We start from the raw sequence: 16,036 nt of genomic DNA, 5'->3' as shown, positions 1-16,036 counted from the left end.
ACGAAGACGAAGCCAAGAATGCTTCCAGTTCTTCCGTAGTTATCGGGAGCTCTCCTCAGATAGGTCAACATAGCATTTCATTGAGTACATTGGATTACTTATTTTCTTTTCTAATAAGAACTTTTCATAGTATCATGGATGTTTGTTTTCTGGCAAATCTGAACTGGAAAAGGCTGTCTCATTGGCTGAAAGTGTAACCACTGGAGTGGGATGCTTTCCTTCTAGTAAAATATATTTAGTTTGTAAATTTACTTGTAACAGGGAAACCTTGCTGTAGGAAGTTAAAGTCTCTAGTTTTTTTTATTCTTATAGACATATTTTAAATTTTTTTTTTTAAATTCTTGCATGAAGCTTGGCATTGTTAGTTCTACACCTAATTATGTCTGTGGAGTGATGCACTTGTCGGGGACAAGAATTTGCTGTATGTCATGAAATTTATCTTTGTTTTGGATTTTTGCTGCTAGAAGCATTAGTAAATCCATCTATTGTCTAACATAGTACTATGTTCAATGCATGGGAGTTAGATGGAAAACTGTAATGTGAACGAGCAGTTACAATGCCTGGCAACACAACATTAGAGGAAAAGTTTTGGGATCTGCAATCATGGTATCATAAAGTCGTGCGACTTCACTATGGTATATGTATTAATCAGTATTAATTTATCTCTTTTTTTTTGTGCATATTATGAGGGTATGGCATGATTGCTTTAACAGAGGTTGGTTATCTTGTAGTGCTCATATAGATACTTTGTCTATTGACAACTTCAACTAGAAATGCTTGTCTGATATGCTGTACCTAAATGCTTCAAATTTTTTATTACACTAACCTTGTTTGTGTTGAAATCTAGATGGATGGATTTGTTTACTTTCTAAACAGTAATGAAAACACAAATATCCATTAAGACATGTATATTCAAGTGCTTAATGATCCGTTTTAACTGACCTTTTGCTTTTAAATATCACAGGGTGTTCTCGGCATCAAAGTAAAGATCATGCTAGATTGAGGTCCTAAAGGAAAGCATGGCCCCATGACTCCTTTGTCAGATCAGATTACATTTCATGCCCCAAAGGAAGAAGAGGAGTTAATCTAACCTACTGTTTTGTCTTTACATATTTAAATGCTACAATCTTTGCAAAAGAAAAAGAAATGGGATAATATTTTTTATTGATAAGTTTAGGGTGTGTTATTTGTTCTTATAATTTGTTTTGATACCCAACAGGGATACTCTCTATTCTGACATTTTTAACTGTTTTATAGAATTGATATTAGTTGTGAATTTTTACCTGTGGTCAATCAATGCCGGTGCGATAAGACATCAATGAGGTTTGCAGTTCTTTCGGGGTTGTCATCGTCCGTCATGGACTCTCGCAGGCTCTTGATTAAGTGATGGATGGGAGAGAACATCTGCTCATCGCCATGATCGACCGACGACGATGAGGCTGGGATTTTTGCAGAGGGGGCTTCATTAGATGCAGGAGAGTCGACGAAGGAAAGATTCCTATTCCGGGATGCCACACCAGAAGCCAATAAGGGATTTTGCACTACCGCGGTTGGAGGTGGTAACGTGGACTCATCTCCGACTGTTTCGATGGAGGTGCCGCCGGAGGCCTGATGCGAGCTCTGTGAGCTCTTCTTTATGTGACAGAGAACTTGTTTCTGGAAGTCGGAAGAACACATCGCATACTCGTACATCGTCCACCCGGAGTTCTTCCGCTGGCCTTGGCCTTTCTTGAAAGAAAGGCAGCTCCTTCGCCCTACCACCATCTTGCGCCCGTCGACGATGGACTTGAGTTCTTGCTTTTTGTACAGAATCCAAGAACCGCTGCCGGCCTTTCGATCCACGCGCGAGCCACTGCTGTTCTTGGGCTTGCGCTCCGTAAAGAAATAGCCCTCCTGCCGATCGCCGACGAGAAGATTCCACGGCTCTGTGCCGTAGACGTCGGCGAATTCGACAGCGCGGCCAGTGAGGCGTGTGCCGGCGACCCAGTCGGCGAGGTAGTCAACCAGTTCCTCCGCCGTGGGAAGGAACCTGTAGCCTCTCGGAACGTCGTCGACGGGCTCCATGGATGGACTTTCTTGACTAGGAGAGGAGAGGAAATCAGGAGGAGGAGAATGGAGCAGAGGAGATGCGAGGGTGAGAAGACAAGAGTGAGAGTGGGAGAGGACAGCGATATATATAGGCAATGGGCGTGGTAAAGAGTGGAGAGGAGAGAGGCAACTCGGTGCCGTGTTTCGACGATCCAGTGGGCGAGGTAGTCAACCAGTTCGAACCAATGGAGCAGAGGAGTTGAGAACGGAGATCGCCCATCGCGAGTGGGAGAGGAGAGCAAGCGAGTCTGAGGTTTCGGAACAAGGTCAAAAGGGTTCACCAGATGTCATGCTACAACCTTCGCAAAAAGAATTGAGATTAGATTGAGAGTTTTTGAGCTCATATCTTAGTTTGTTTTAATGCTCTTAGAGTGTTATTTATTTTTTATCACTTGTTATTTGTTTAAGGAGGAGAGGAGTGAAAAAGAAAAAAAAAAAAAGAGTAGGAGAGAGAAAAGAGATATGAGGGTTCCTATTTCACTATTAGAGCCACCAGGATCCTGAACGGGTACTCTGAGGATTTAGAATTTGATATATATATATATATATATATATATATATATATATATATCAAATTAAATATATAAACCTAATTAATTAATTCATCTTGGGGATTTAGAATTCGATTCTCATCGACAAATGAATAAGAAGTACGATTGAGCTGTGTTGAGGTCTATGACTTCTGCGGTCCAGTAAAAGATTCCATTTTCTAGAAAATGGTGTTGAACTTTTCGTCGAGAAGGTCAACAACATTGTTCCGGTACATGCTTCTCGGAGGTGAGCTCATCCTTAGACATTTTGTCTGTGACAGTTTAATTTAGATTTTATCTATCTTGTATGAAAAAGTTGAGATTTTTCATTGGAATTGTTTGTTTGAGATGCTTGAAAGAACTTACAAGTGAGTGTGCCACATGTAGTTTTTCACTGGAATCAGTTTGATAACTACGAGGATATTCTGGTTCTTCCTTGCATGGCCTTTGTTTAAATATGGGTTTATGAGATTAGATGATCTATGTGTAATTGGTTGTTAAGTGATTCATTATATTAAGTAAGCTTTCCATTCTTATTCTGTCTTTAGCAACCATGCATGAAATGAAAACCACGGCAGTGGTCAAACAACCACAGGGATGGATCTATAAATGACTTTGACTACAGTTTTGGTTTATTCACTGATACCTACAGTTGTACACCTCACAGTGCTTTAATAGAACTTGATTTCTTTGTAGTGCTTGTGCTGAAATAGCATGCTGTGTCTAAATGCTTCATATTTTTTACTACAGTAACCTTGCTTGTGCTGAAATTTAGATAGATGAATTTATTTACTTTCTAAATAGCAATGAAAACACGGATATCCCTGGAGAAATATATATTCAAGTTCTTAATGATCCCATTTTAATTGACCTGTTACTTTTAGAGATTTAAATTTTAGAGTGACCAGAAAAATTTGAATGCTATAACCTTTGCAAAAAAAAAAGAATTGGGATTACATTTCTTCTTGATAAGCCAAAGTTTTTCTAATTTATATGTTTCTACTCGTCATCTTAGATTAACACGAAGGAAGATTGGGAGTCCAATCTTTCCGGAAGTATTATTATTTGTTTCTTATCATTTGTTATTTGTTATCAGGAGTGTCATTCCTTGAAAACATGAAGGAGAAGGGAGCATAGGAGAGGAGAGCAGAGTGAGAGTGAAGCGTATACGTAAGTAATGTTAGATACGATTGTTGGATCGTTTCTTGAACATAATCCAATTCTAAATCCCGTGTTTCCTAAAGCCCCAAGATTAATTAATTAATTAGGTTTATATGTTTAATTTGATATATATATATATATATATATATATATATATATATATATATTTCGAAATCAAGATTCCCTATCTCTTTCTTTTCTGACTTATTTTTCTCCGTGTATATATATATATATATATATAAATTCTCCTATCGAGGGTGGGAGAGGTGAGTCCATGGATGTATTTGACTTAAGCGAGTGACAATGAGGTGATTATGTCAACATCTGATCAGCCCGACTGGATATACTTACTAGTCAAGGCATCTTGTCAACCATGGGAGTGGGATTTTTTTTTTATTATTCTGTCAAACATTGCTAATGCTAAGTTATTACTTTTCTTACGAAGAACCTTTCATTATCGTAACATGCTTTCATTATGGTAAAATAAAATATATTTAGTTTGTACATTTATATGTCGGATTAATTTTTGGATAAATTTTTATCATGATATAGAATGAAATTATTGAAGGCTTATATATATTATTAAAAAAGATGAGAAAAAAATATTTTTTAAAGGTTAAAATCAAATGCCTTATCATATTCAAATAATTATGTGACTTGTTGCCAATAATTATTCATTTCTTGTAATATAAGTGGATTCCATCATATTGTACTAACGTCACTCGAAGCGCCTAACCCTTGGTCTCGGGAAAGTGCCCAAGCGATGCCTCATTGAAACGTGCCGCTTGACCGTTAAATGAGCGCTTAGGCGAGAATCCGAATGGCTTTTTAAATCGCTGTCAAATAGTATGCACTAGTCCAACCATGGGTTGGTATCGAACTATATAAGTTAGTACCAATCAGGATGTATTTAATTTTCATTACATTTTTTGCGATACTAGATGGTATATGCCAGTGTACTATCAAATACATTGGTGCCGTATTGTCGATTGATTGCTGAAAGGAACTTTGTTGACTTTTACGATCTTAAAGTAAAGTACCAAATAGGTTAACCTGCTCTCCTCAGATCGTGCGACTTCACTATGACACATGTATTAATCAGTATTAATTTATCTTTTTTTTTTTTGTACATATTATGAGGGTACGACAAGATTGATTCAATAGCCGGTGGCATCAGACATCAACTGAGGCTTGTCAGATCAGTATTGGGTACATATTATGGATACTGTGGTCTCTCGATGCCGGTGCCATCAGACATCAACGAGGCTTGCAGCACTTTCGGGGTTGTCAAGCCGGCTTCGTCCATGCACTCCATTGCACCGCAGACATGGCCGGTTGACGATGACAGCGCAGCCCTTGGAATCGTAGTCAGGTGTCATCGGACGTCAAGAAGGCTTCGTACTCTTCCAGCCTCGTGACCGCGGTTGAGGAGTTGGGGGGGATGGTGTCATCGGACATCAAGAAGGTTTCGACCTCTTCCAGGCTCTTCTTGAACGAGTGATCGAGGGGGCAGTGCATCTGCTCACCGCCATGATCGACCGACGACGACGAGATCCGTGCGGCTTCAATAATTTCCGTGGTTATCCCAAGGTCACCTCCACCAGAGAACTCGTCTATCCAAGCCGCCGTCGGAAGAACACATCGCATATTCGTACATCGTCCACCCGGAGTTCTTCCGCCGGCCATCGTTGAAGGAAAGGCGGGTCTTTTGCACCCTTGCTATGTACCCGTCGACGATGTAGTCGACGAGTTTTTCCTTCTTATACGCACGCCAAGAACCTTCGCCGGCCTTTCGATTCACGCACAAACTAGTGCTGTACTTGGGCTTGCGCTCCGTAAAGAAATAGCCCTCCTGCCGATTGTTGCCGAGAAGATGCCACGGCTCGGTTCCGTAGACGTCGGCGAATTCGAGAGCGCGGCAAGGGAGGGGTGTTTCGTTGTTGATCCACCTGACGAGGTAGTCAACCAGTTCCTCCGCCGTGGGAAGGAACCTGTAGCCTCTCGGAACGTCGTCGACGGCTTCCATGGACGACAACTAAAGATGATTTCTTGAAGAGAAGAAGAAGGGAGCAGAGGAGTCGTGATAAAGAGTGAAGATCGCCTACCGAGAGTGGGAGAGGAGAGCCAAGTGGGTCGGACAGTGAGAAACTCGGTGCTGTAGATGTCGGAGAATTCGCCAGGGAGGGGTGTTTCGGCGATCCAATTGGCGAGGTAATGAACCAGTTCTTCCGCCGTGGAAAGGAACCTGTAACCTCTCGGAACGAGATCGACGGGCTCCATGGACAACTAAAACCGATTTTAGAAGAACGGTGCGAGGCGTCGAGTGCAGAGTTCACACCGCAAGTGGGAGAGGAGAGCAAGTCGGATGGAAACAGGACCAGAGGAATTGAGAGCGTCGGTTTTTTGAACGAGGCCGCCAAAGGTTGACTAGTGTTGGTGTAAACACTTTTAAGCTGTGACCTCACCCTCGGTTCGGATCTGAATGACGGGGAATCTCCTAAACTTCTCCGGGTAGCTCTTCGCTTGTGCGCCCGGTGAGAATCGTTTCATCTTCGTTCCTACACATAGGTCGGGTCGGAAGCTCGGCCCGATCCCTCCGACGATCAAGTTAGTGATGTGGAATCAAGTGATTTTTCTTGTCCCCCCTTTTTGCTTAGAACACGGGGGTATTTATATGAGAGCTTAGTGTTACCTAGAGCGCTTGTCCGCAGGGAGCAGGATCGTATCTCTGATGGTGTCTGCCGTTGCCGCTGGCGTACCGTGAGGAGGTGAGCCTGAGCTGTCGTTAATGAGTCTCGATCGACGTTTTGGCCCATGCTGGTCAGGCGTTGTTAGCCCATCAGAGACGCGGGGCGTCAGCTGAGGTCAAGAGAGTCTTATCATAATTATTATCCTTATCAACTAGAACGGAGATCCGACCTCGAGTAAGAGACGATGTAAAAAGGGTTGACCGGATGTCATCATCTTCAAGAAGAGTGCAGAGTTCTCTCTTCTGTCTCTTTTTTTCTCCGTATCCATCTGCAGTGTCTCCGATATTCTCTATTCTAACACGTAATTTTGTCTACCTGTATTTTTCGCTTCATATGGACACGTGCCAAAAGACGCTTGATCCAATTTGCTGCTCCGCGTGTGCACGCAAACGAAACAAACCGATCGCCGAATCACGTCCGTTAACATCGATCGGCAACTGTTAGGTGACTCGTTTCGGTCAATTGTTGGTACGATTTGCTGTTTCGAATCTTAAATTGGCCGTCCGTTACAACGTTCTATGCGACGGCATCGTGATCGACCGCTAGTCCCGATCATTGAATCACGTCCGTTTATTTCTATCTGTGACGCTTTGATCCATCGCAAATCCAACTGTACAGGCGTTGTTGTAATTGTTTCGAAATCCGAGGCCTATAATGACGCGCGCGTTCACAATAATATCTCCGTCCTTTGCGATCCGGCGACGCAACCGGGAGTCCAAAGACGCGGAGAAAGAGGAAGAATACAGAGTGCGATGGGTTTGCAGGTGATGAGAACAACATCGCCCCTTGATTTCTGACCCTCTTTTCCTGTTGTTGTGTTCGATTTTGCTGATTTTTCGGAATTTTTTTTTTGGGGATATGGTGACCGAATCTTAGAGCTCCGACTGTGGGTGTATGTTAGTCGTAAAGATCTGATTTTGCTTAGAACATCTGCAGTTCTTTGGCTGGTTATTCTTGGATTTGAACCTTTCATGCTGTTGTTTGGAGCCTATGCTGACATTCATGTAGTTTCATGGATCTGGAGAGCATGCATGCTTGAGGCCCCTTTCTCTGTTAAGATCAGAGGCTTCCTTGATTATTTGGTGAAGGGCTGAGATTTAGTGGTTAGTGTCTGATCGATTTGTACAGTGATTAGCTTCATGAGACTAGTACGAATCTTTTTGTGTCACCCCCTTCATTTTCTTGTTCGATCTTGTTGGTTGAGTCCTTTTGAACTCTTCCATGGCCTAAACCTCATAATGAAGGCAAGAACATGGTGGTACAAGGATAGGTAAGAAGCATTGATCATATGACATGATGCAGAACTGCATCAGAAATGATCCACTTGACTTTTGTTGGGCCAAGATACGTCTGATGTTGAGTATTTTGTTGATCATAACTATAGATCTCACTCTTAAATTCTATCACAATTTGGAAAGTGTAGCTAAAATTGTACCTATGTGAAATTTGAAGCATCAGGGACTTTTGTTTTTTAATTTTGGGTGAATAGTAGTCTTTGATTTGTATTTGTGAATGGAAATTATTTGTATTTTAAAATTAGATCACGGTTGCTTTGACAATTTCTTATAAGTAGAGTTGATCTTTTTGGATGGTAAATTATATATCCTTGCAAAAGCTTGAAGAAGCCGCCATATCGTAAAGGATGGAGTTTAGTGGTTCAGTCTGGTGAACGAGATTGATTTCACAAAGACCATAAGAAGCATGCATCTGTTTAAACTCGTGCAATACACTAGAGATGCATGTTTTGAAAATCTATACATATGATGGATCAAAGACATGGTTAAAAATCTAGTGAGCTTAAGAGACAATCTTCCAACACTCTAGATGCCTGGAAAACAAACTTGTATGGATCTATATAACTCTTTGCCTCACCCTCAAAGATATACACTACCTTTAACATGGAGAGCTTATTGTGAACCTGCTTCAAAAATTCATTCGATAATGTTTCATTGTCTATTATCAGTTCTTCTACTTGTATCAGTTCTTCTACTTGTGTACTTGTTGGGAGATCTCATGCACTCTTAATCTAGTTTTGGTTCTTGTAAGTAATACAATTTCTGATGTACACTAAAAGAACTCTAATAACATTCAATGGTCCAATTCCAAGTTGCATATCTATATGCATATGAGAAACTGGAATGTAGATCCTTTTCATCAATTTATATTTCATTGGGATCATAATTATAGATAGCTGGAGCATCTTTACAAGAGCATCCTCCATCATCATTCAATTTTAAATTTTGGTATCCAATGAAAAATAGAGACATAATTTCATTTATGTTATAGCTATGAAAAAAATATATAAAAGTTGGTCTCTTAATTTTTTCAGATACAGCAAGGTGTAAACTTTTCAAATGTTTGTGAATAATTGGTACAATGAGCAAGAAAAACCATAATGCCTGGAATTAGTGGCCCAAAAGTGATAAATATAATTGCTAGAATCTGCCATCTATTTCCCTCAGTTGATGTTCATGTTATGTTTGCGTGTGTGCACACATGAGAAGAAACAACTTTTCCTAAATGATGCTCTATTTGCACACTTAAGTTTGGAAAAAAACTGTCTCAAAAGAGGAAAAGACAAAAAAAAGACTTGGTCTTCTGCTCCCCATTTCTTCCAAATAGTTGAATTTAAAAGATGGCTTTGTTTTGTGTTCTTGTTATTAATTATCATTTTTTCTTATTTATATCAGTTTTACTTAGCATATGGCCTTTGTTATAAGTAGTCTATAAGTATTAAGATTGTATCTTTATAAGTAGCCTTTCTGATTTATGTTTATAAGAGTTTGCTTCTAAGAATCTGTCTTGATGGTATTGGTTATTGTGCCTCATAGTACATTCTGATTTAATATATTTCTTTATCTGCGAAAACTTAACTAGATGATGATATCTAATCTTTTGCAGGAAGATTTTGAAGAATATGCTGCAAAAGCTAAAACTTTACCTGAAAATACTACTAACGAGAACAAATTGATCCTCTATGGGCTTTACAAGCAAGCAACTGTTGGACCAGTGAATACTAGTATGTGCTCCTTAATATCTTCTTATTCGTGATTTTCATTTTTTGTCAAACAAATTTATGACACTTTTTTCTTTTGTTTCTTTGCAGGCCGACCTGGTATATTCAATATGAGGGACAGAGCCAAGTGGGATGCTTGGAAGGCTGTTGAAGGTTCACAAAATCAACTTGACAAATCTTTTATATATATATATATATATATATATATAAAACTTGTTGGACAAAATTCATTTCTTATTTGATATTGATAAAATTGACAGGGAAGTCAAAGGAGGAGGCCATGAGTGACTACATCACCAAGGTTAAACAGCTTCTCGAAGAGGCCGCAGCTGCTGCTGCCTAAGCCACTTCGCCTGATGCATCAATGAATTGAAACATCTTGCTCTATGTAGTACCATTTAAGCATTTTGAACTTGAATCGTCCACTGGATGTGTTTGTTATTGATTTCTTCTCCTTTGTGTCTTAACAATTGACACTATCTGATATCTAATGCAGTATCTTATCATTTCATTAGTGTTTCATTTAAGTTAAGATGCATGCGGAAGTTAAGTTTTTAGGTCATGAAAGCTAAGCGTGGGCATGTTGAATGTGCATTACCTGCAGCCCTTATATTTAGTGAAGCTACATTGATTCCCAGTAAGACTGTAAATGTTAGGTTTTGTTCATTTTTCTCTTCAGTACTACATGCTAGAGATCTTTTATCTTTGTGAAATTTCTTCCTCATAAAACCTAGCAGATCTTCGATAAAATTTTATAAGAAATTTAATAGTAATGAGTGTAACCTAGAAACTTAGCTGATCTTTAAAAAGGAGGCTTTTTATAGTTGTCTTCCTATAGTCTGATTTTTCAGTCTAACAGTCCTGGTAGAAAAATCCAGTATATTTTATCTGTTTTTCTGCCATGACTTTTGGGCTTCTTTCTACATTCAAATTTGTATAGAATGTGTTTTGCAGAAGGCATGGAGAGTTGTAATTACCAACATTGCTTTTGTTTTTTATCTTTCAGTATGCCATCTGATATTTATTTATTATATTCTCCTAAAAATCTGTGTCAAGTATAGTATTGGCTTTGATCACGGTGGCCTCAGAACTTTGATAGTTTTATCTAATAGACTCGATTGATCCAAAGGAACTTTGTTTTATGTATTTAATTAGGCAAGGCATTCTTTTTTAGAAGAAGAAAGTGATCATTCTGATTTCAACAAACTTGATTTTCTTTTTCCTTCTTTCATTAGATTCTCATTTGCTACCTCCAAATAAAATTCTGTTTCCTTATTTGCAACATAGTCTTTTGCCTTCCTTTTCTGCCATATCAACTGCGGGAATGTAATGATTTTTTGGTTCTCAAATTTATAATATCATCAACTCTCTGTTGAACTCAAGTTTGAATTCATGGCGTACTCTCTGAATGTGGTGGATTATTGTGTCCATGACTTGCATAGAGATTCCTGTAAATGAAGTGGTCTCTGTTGAACTCAAGCTTGAAATGACATGCATTAACTGATCTGGGAAGAAGAGCAAAGAAAGATCTTTTCCGATGCTAATTGGGATAAGTAGTAGATGATAGAAAATTTTGCCATGAAAATATTTTGATGACAGCAGCACAAAATTTTGATAAAGTCATTAAGTCATTGGAATTGGATTCTTGGTTTTGTCTTCATTTATAACCTCTGCCAATGCCTGTGTTTTTTAACTGCAACTTCAAGCATTATGATTTTGTTGCTGCTGCATGGTTGACTGCAGTAGGAATTTGTCTCATACACATGTTGAAAGCATCAAGAACAATTTTAGTCAAACTGTGTTCTTACCTTTTTTTTTTTTTTTTTTGAATCCAAACTGGCATTTTCAAGTATCTTGCTTGAATCCAAACTCATACACATGATGAGCTTAAACTGTGCAATAAAAATAATCTGGCTTGGCTAAGTTCAAATACCAAATACTTGAGAGAGAAAAAACTCAAATATCTTTCTTTTTTTTTTGCTTTATTTTCACATCTGTGACAACTCTTTTGTTGTTCCTTTTTTTTTTATACTTATGTCTCTTAATTCTTTCTAGAAGTAGAGATTGTTGATAAATATGTGTTTTTCAACCCAAATATGAATCATGGTTAAATTAATTATTTGAGTAGATGAATTTTTTGATATATTTTTATGATAAATAATAAAATGAAATTATTGAAGGCTTATGTATATATTATCAAAAAAGATGAGAAAAAAAATAAGTTTTAAAGGTTAAAATCAAATGCCTTATCATATGCAAATCAAAGAATTCTAGTTTTTCAAAAAAAATATTTTTTACAAAGTCAAATTAATCAATTTATGTATTCTTTATGCAGAGCAGTTAATTTTTTATAAATGATAAGAAGGATCATTAAAAGGTTGATTGACACATATTTTATTCTTTTTTGTTTGGTTTTTATTTAGTAGAGACCCTTAAATCGATTATTATTTTAATTTTAAACATTACAAAAAAATAGTATTATTAATATATAATTAAACTTATACATCTTCAAAATAATTAGTTAAAAATTGATTTAAATATTATAAAAATAGTAAACTAAGATTCATTTATATGATAATATTTTTATTTTTAAAATAATATCTTTTATTTAGTATGTCAAAGTTGGATGCGTCTCTCTTTAATGTCGTCATCCGAGGGTCGACCGCTGAGACTGCCACCGAGGCAAACGCCAGTCTTCACTCCCGCAAAGTTCCTCGGAGCGAGGAAGGGAGGAGTTCGCCGGCGATGGAGAAGAATGTGGTGATGATCTGTGCAGCCGTGAGCTTCCTTGGCCTTCTCTCTGCTACGCTCGGCTTCGCTGCTGAGGCGACAAGGATCAGGGTTTGCTATCTCGAATCACTCCCTTCTTTGGCATTCTTCTTTTCTGAGCTCGTTGATATTCTTATCCTTCGTTCCTCGAACTCATGCTAGCTAGTCCTCGACATTTCTTGGTGTATTTGCAGACCGATGAAGGTTTTGGGTTTTCTTCACCTGACCTACCATGTGGAATCGGTTGCTCTGCCGCTCCACTGGAAAGCCATCATCTATCGCGTTAGGGTTTTATAGGGTTTTAAAGACGGGATCTCGTTGATTACGAGGCATCTTTACTGTTTCCTGTGGTAAAGTTCTGATCTTTGAATTCCTGGTTGTCTTTCTTTCTTCGGTAAGGGTGGACTAGAATTACTATTGATTGCTATCAGTTGTCAGGTTTTGTCGGTAAGGTCCGTTGATTTCTCTTGATTCACCTATCATTCGTCCTATAATGAATTCATCATCTTGGAACCGGCTTCAGGGATAATATTTTTTTTCTCTATCGCATTAGGGTGTTTGTAGTGTTTAAAGATTGGATCTTTTTAATTGGCCTTGAGGAAGTCGTGTCAGGTCAAGCTTGCACTTGGTCTAGAACACCTTCATCAAGCCATGGGACTGTTGCAATCTTGGTTAGCGGTTGATGTCTTTACCTTCAATCTCTATTTGCAGGTTTCTGATGTACAAACATCTAACACTAGGTCAATGCATATATCCAAGGAGCCCATCATTAGCTCTGGGTCTTATAGCTGCAGTGGCTCTTATGATAGCTCAGGCCATCATAAGCACCGTAGCTGGGTGTATATGTTGCAAGAAATATCCAAATCCATCCGACACCAACTGGACAATTGGGATGATCGCCTTTGTTGCTTCTTGGTAACTCACGTACTTTATGTTACATGGGTGTATTTACCTATATGACAATCTTATTGAGCCACCCTTTATTATTGGCAATAGAATTTGGACATGGAACTATAAGCAAGCTACTTGTTTCTGTCAATTGATAATCCAGTATTGATTCTTTCTAGTGGTTGTATTTGTTATGCACTTTTTGTTTTGGTCCATCTTTTGCCGTTTTACAAGATGAAACATTGTCGTGCTTTTGGAGAACTTGGGGCCTGATGAGATATTAAGGATCCCTGCTTCAAGTTCTACATGTGTACGAGAAAATATACTAACACCCATCTTTCTGAAGGGTATTGTATACAACTTATGCTCCCTTTTCCAAAGATTCTGTAGTTCAGATTTGCTTCTTGTAAGCAACTGCAAGGATTACCACCTCATCCTTATGGTTATTCATGAATATGACCTTTTTCTCTATATTTCTTGCAGGCACGTGAAATATCTCTATTGTGAACCATAATTGTGCCCTGTGATAAACTTTACCTCCACATTATATTAATAGTTCAAACTCGGCAATCCTTACCCGCAGGCATTAATTGCTCTTGTTTGATGTCTTGATCAATTATTTTATATTAATTACTTCTCAAGTCAATTTAAACAGTAGCTTTTATAACTAATATACTAACCTTACTCAGAACAAAAACAATGGTGAGAATTATTTAGGTTCACTAATTGGACCCTTTCTCATCATTGAGCTGTACAGAGGATGATATCATCAAGTAAATGAAGAACCAACAAGTTCTATATTATTTTCTATCACAGTATTGAAGGGATCAAGAAAAATGTATCAAAGGAAGAAGGCAGGTCATAGTTCATCAATTCACATGGTGAGGAAACATTGGCTTATGGTGATCAGACGTGATGCCAACAACTAAGATTAGACGCTCAAGAGATTGTGGGAGATGATTATCAAGCATTGGAAGTTGGAACAAGACTGATTGTTTGTTCGTGAAAGGAAGATGCAGAAAAAAAGAGCTATGGTTGGCAGCAATGTTGCAAAGATTATATTGGTATCCCTTATTAAATCCTTAGATAAGCATAAAAGTATTCTAATTCGCAATTTGCGTCTAAGCTCATATTGCGTCTAAGCGCAGTTTGCGTCTAAGCGCAGTTTGCGTCTAAGCGCAGATTGCGTCTAAGTGCAGTTTGCGGTTATAAATGGAATCAAAACGTAAACGTAAACTACAAAGAAACTCGTTCGTAAAAGCGCAGAAGACAGTTTGCAGTTATAAATAGAATCAAAACGTAAATGTAAACTGCAATGTAAAGATCGTACGAAAACACCGATTTACGTCTGAATGCAGATTCGGAAAGATCAGAACTTAGAAACTTGTTCGTAAAAGCGCAGAGAGCAGTAGCTATGTAGGAGGTTTGCAGTAATGATAAAGTGCTCAAAATAAACGCAAACCAGAGATTTAGAGTGGTTCGGTCAGTCTTGACCTACTCCACTTTTGGCTTCCTCCACCGACGAGGTCACCGACGTCAACTAGAGGCCTTCCTTCAATAGGCGAAGGCCAACTGCCCTTTTACAGTTTTACTCCTTTTGACGGGCTCAGGAGACAACCCTTACAGAACCTTTCTCTCCTCTCTTTACAACTCAAGACTTGAAGAACAGAAAGAGGAGAACTTTAGGACTTTACACAAATTTGAGCTCTTAGAATCACAGAAAAGATCAAGAATTCGGTGTGTGTCTGTATCTTTTCAGTGCTGAATGGGTGGGGTATTTATAGGCCCCACCCAGTTCAAATTTGGAGCTCAAAACGATCAAATCCCGGAATTCCGGGATCAGGCGGTTGCACCTCCTGACTGGGGCGGTTGCACCGCCTGGCAGAGCTCGAAGACTGAGCCTCTGGGCGGTGCTACCTCTGTCAGGGGCGATTGCACCTCTCTGCCAGAGCTCGAAGACCGAGCTCAGGTGGTTGCACCGCCTGACTGGTGAGGTTGCACCGCCTGGCAAAGCTCGAAACTTGAGCTTTGGCGGTGCTACCTCCTGACAGAGGAGGTTGCACCGCCCAGTCTCGCTCGGAGATTGAGCCCTGGGCGGTTGCACCTCTTGGCTGGGGCGATTGCACTGCCCAGTCTCGCTGGGAGACATAGCCTGGGCGGTGCTACCTCCATGCCTGGGCGGTTGCACCTCCCACAGCAACCTGGGTCCGAATGGGTTGAACCATTCGACCCAATTTGAGTTCTTCAGGGGCCCAATTGCCCCAGGATTAAGCTAATGGGATCACCTCCCATTTCTAACTTAATCAAAGTGCTAACTACGATTATTTCCTAAGACATATTCTGCAGCTTGCTTCGGTGCGTCACTCGCTTCTTCCGACGAGTTTCCGGCGAACTTCCGTCGATCATTCAATGAACCCTCGGTGATGCTCCTGCGGACTTCCGGCAAACTCCTGTACTGCGACGATCCACTTGGCAAGTTCCGACGAGCTCCTTTGGCAAGCTTCTGGACTTCTCGGATTTGTTCCCGCAGAACCTCCGATGACTGTCCGAACTTCCGTCGAGCTCTCGAACTCCCAACGTGATCATTGTCATGACTCCGGTGCAACTCCTGCTGCATGTCTTACTTTCATCGTTGTTAATCCTGCATATGTAAAACAAAACTTCGATCGAGACAATTAATCCTAAGCAATTAACCAAGTTGTCCGGCATGTCATTGGTCCCTCGATGCTTCGTCCAATTCTTCGGCGCATCGTCCTTTCCTGCGGCCTATTGCCCAATCGGCCAGTTGGCTCCGCAACTCCGATATCCTTGGCATAATACCCGCTCTTCTTGGC

General features: G+C 39.6%; 3 protein-coding genes and 1 long non-coding RNA gene across 4 annotated transcripts; 2 read left to right on the top strand and 2 right to left on the bottom strand.

Moving 5' to 3' along the window:
* Window positions 1-1,293: 1,293 nt before the first annotated feature.
* On the bottom strand, window positions 1,294-2,064 carry LOC135616367 (NAC domain-containing protein 41-like). Its single transcript, XM_065115554.1, has one exon. The coding sequence runs from the start codon at window positions 2,062-2,064 to the stop codon at window positions 1,294-1,296; it is 771 nt and encodes a 256-aa protein (XP_064971626.1).
* A 3,306-nt stretch (window positions 2,065-5,370) lies between these two features.
* On the bottom strand, window positions 5,371-5,805 carry LOC135616366 (NAC domain-containing protein 83-like). The gene has a single exon (XM_065115553.1). The coding sequence runs from the start codon at window positions 5,803-5,805 to the stop codon at window positions 5,371-5,373; it is 435 nt and encodes a 144-aa protein (XP_064971625.1).
* Window positions 5,806-7,161: 1,356 nt separating this feature from the next.
* On the top strand, window positions 7,162-10,056 carry LOC135617339 (acyl-CoA-binding protein-like). Its single transcript, XM_065117437.1, has 4 exons — window positions 7,162-7,293; window positions 9,431-9,548; window positions 9,636-9,698; window positions 9,806-10,056. The coding sequence occupies exons 1-4, from the start codon at window positions 7,282-7,284 to the stop codon at window positions 9,886-9,888; spliced, it is 276 nt and encodes a 91-aa protein (XP_064973509.1). The 5' UTR covers window positions 7,162-7,281; the 3' UTR covers window positions 9,889-10,056.
* A 2,127-nt stretch (window positions 10,057-12,183) lies between these two features.
* On the top strand, window positions 12,184-13,380 carry LOC135616159 (uncharacterized). The gene is made up of 3 exons (XR_010488287.1): window positions 12,184-12,386; window positions 12,509-12,664; window positions 13,026-13,380. It is a non-coding gene; the product is annotated as an uncharacterized LOC135616159 (long non-coding RNA).
* Window positions 13,381-16,036: the final 2,656 nt, after the last annotated feature.

Source organism: Musa acuminata, chromosome BXJ2-7 (genome assembly GCF_036884655.1).
Source record: "Musa acuminata AAA Group cultivar baxijiao chromosome BXJ2-7, Cavendish_Baxijiao_AAA, whole genome shotgun sequence".
NCBI lineage: Eukaryota > Viridiplantae > Streptophyta > Magnoliopsida > Zingiberales > Musaceae > Musa > Musa acuminata.
Note: the sequence above shows the minus strand (reverse complement) of the source record. Positions and strands in the feature narration are given on the sequence as shown.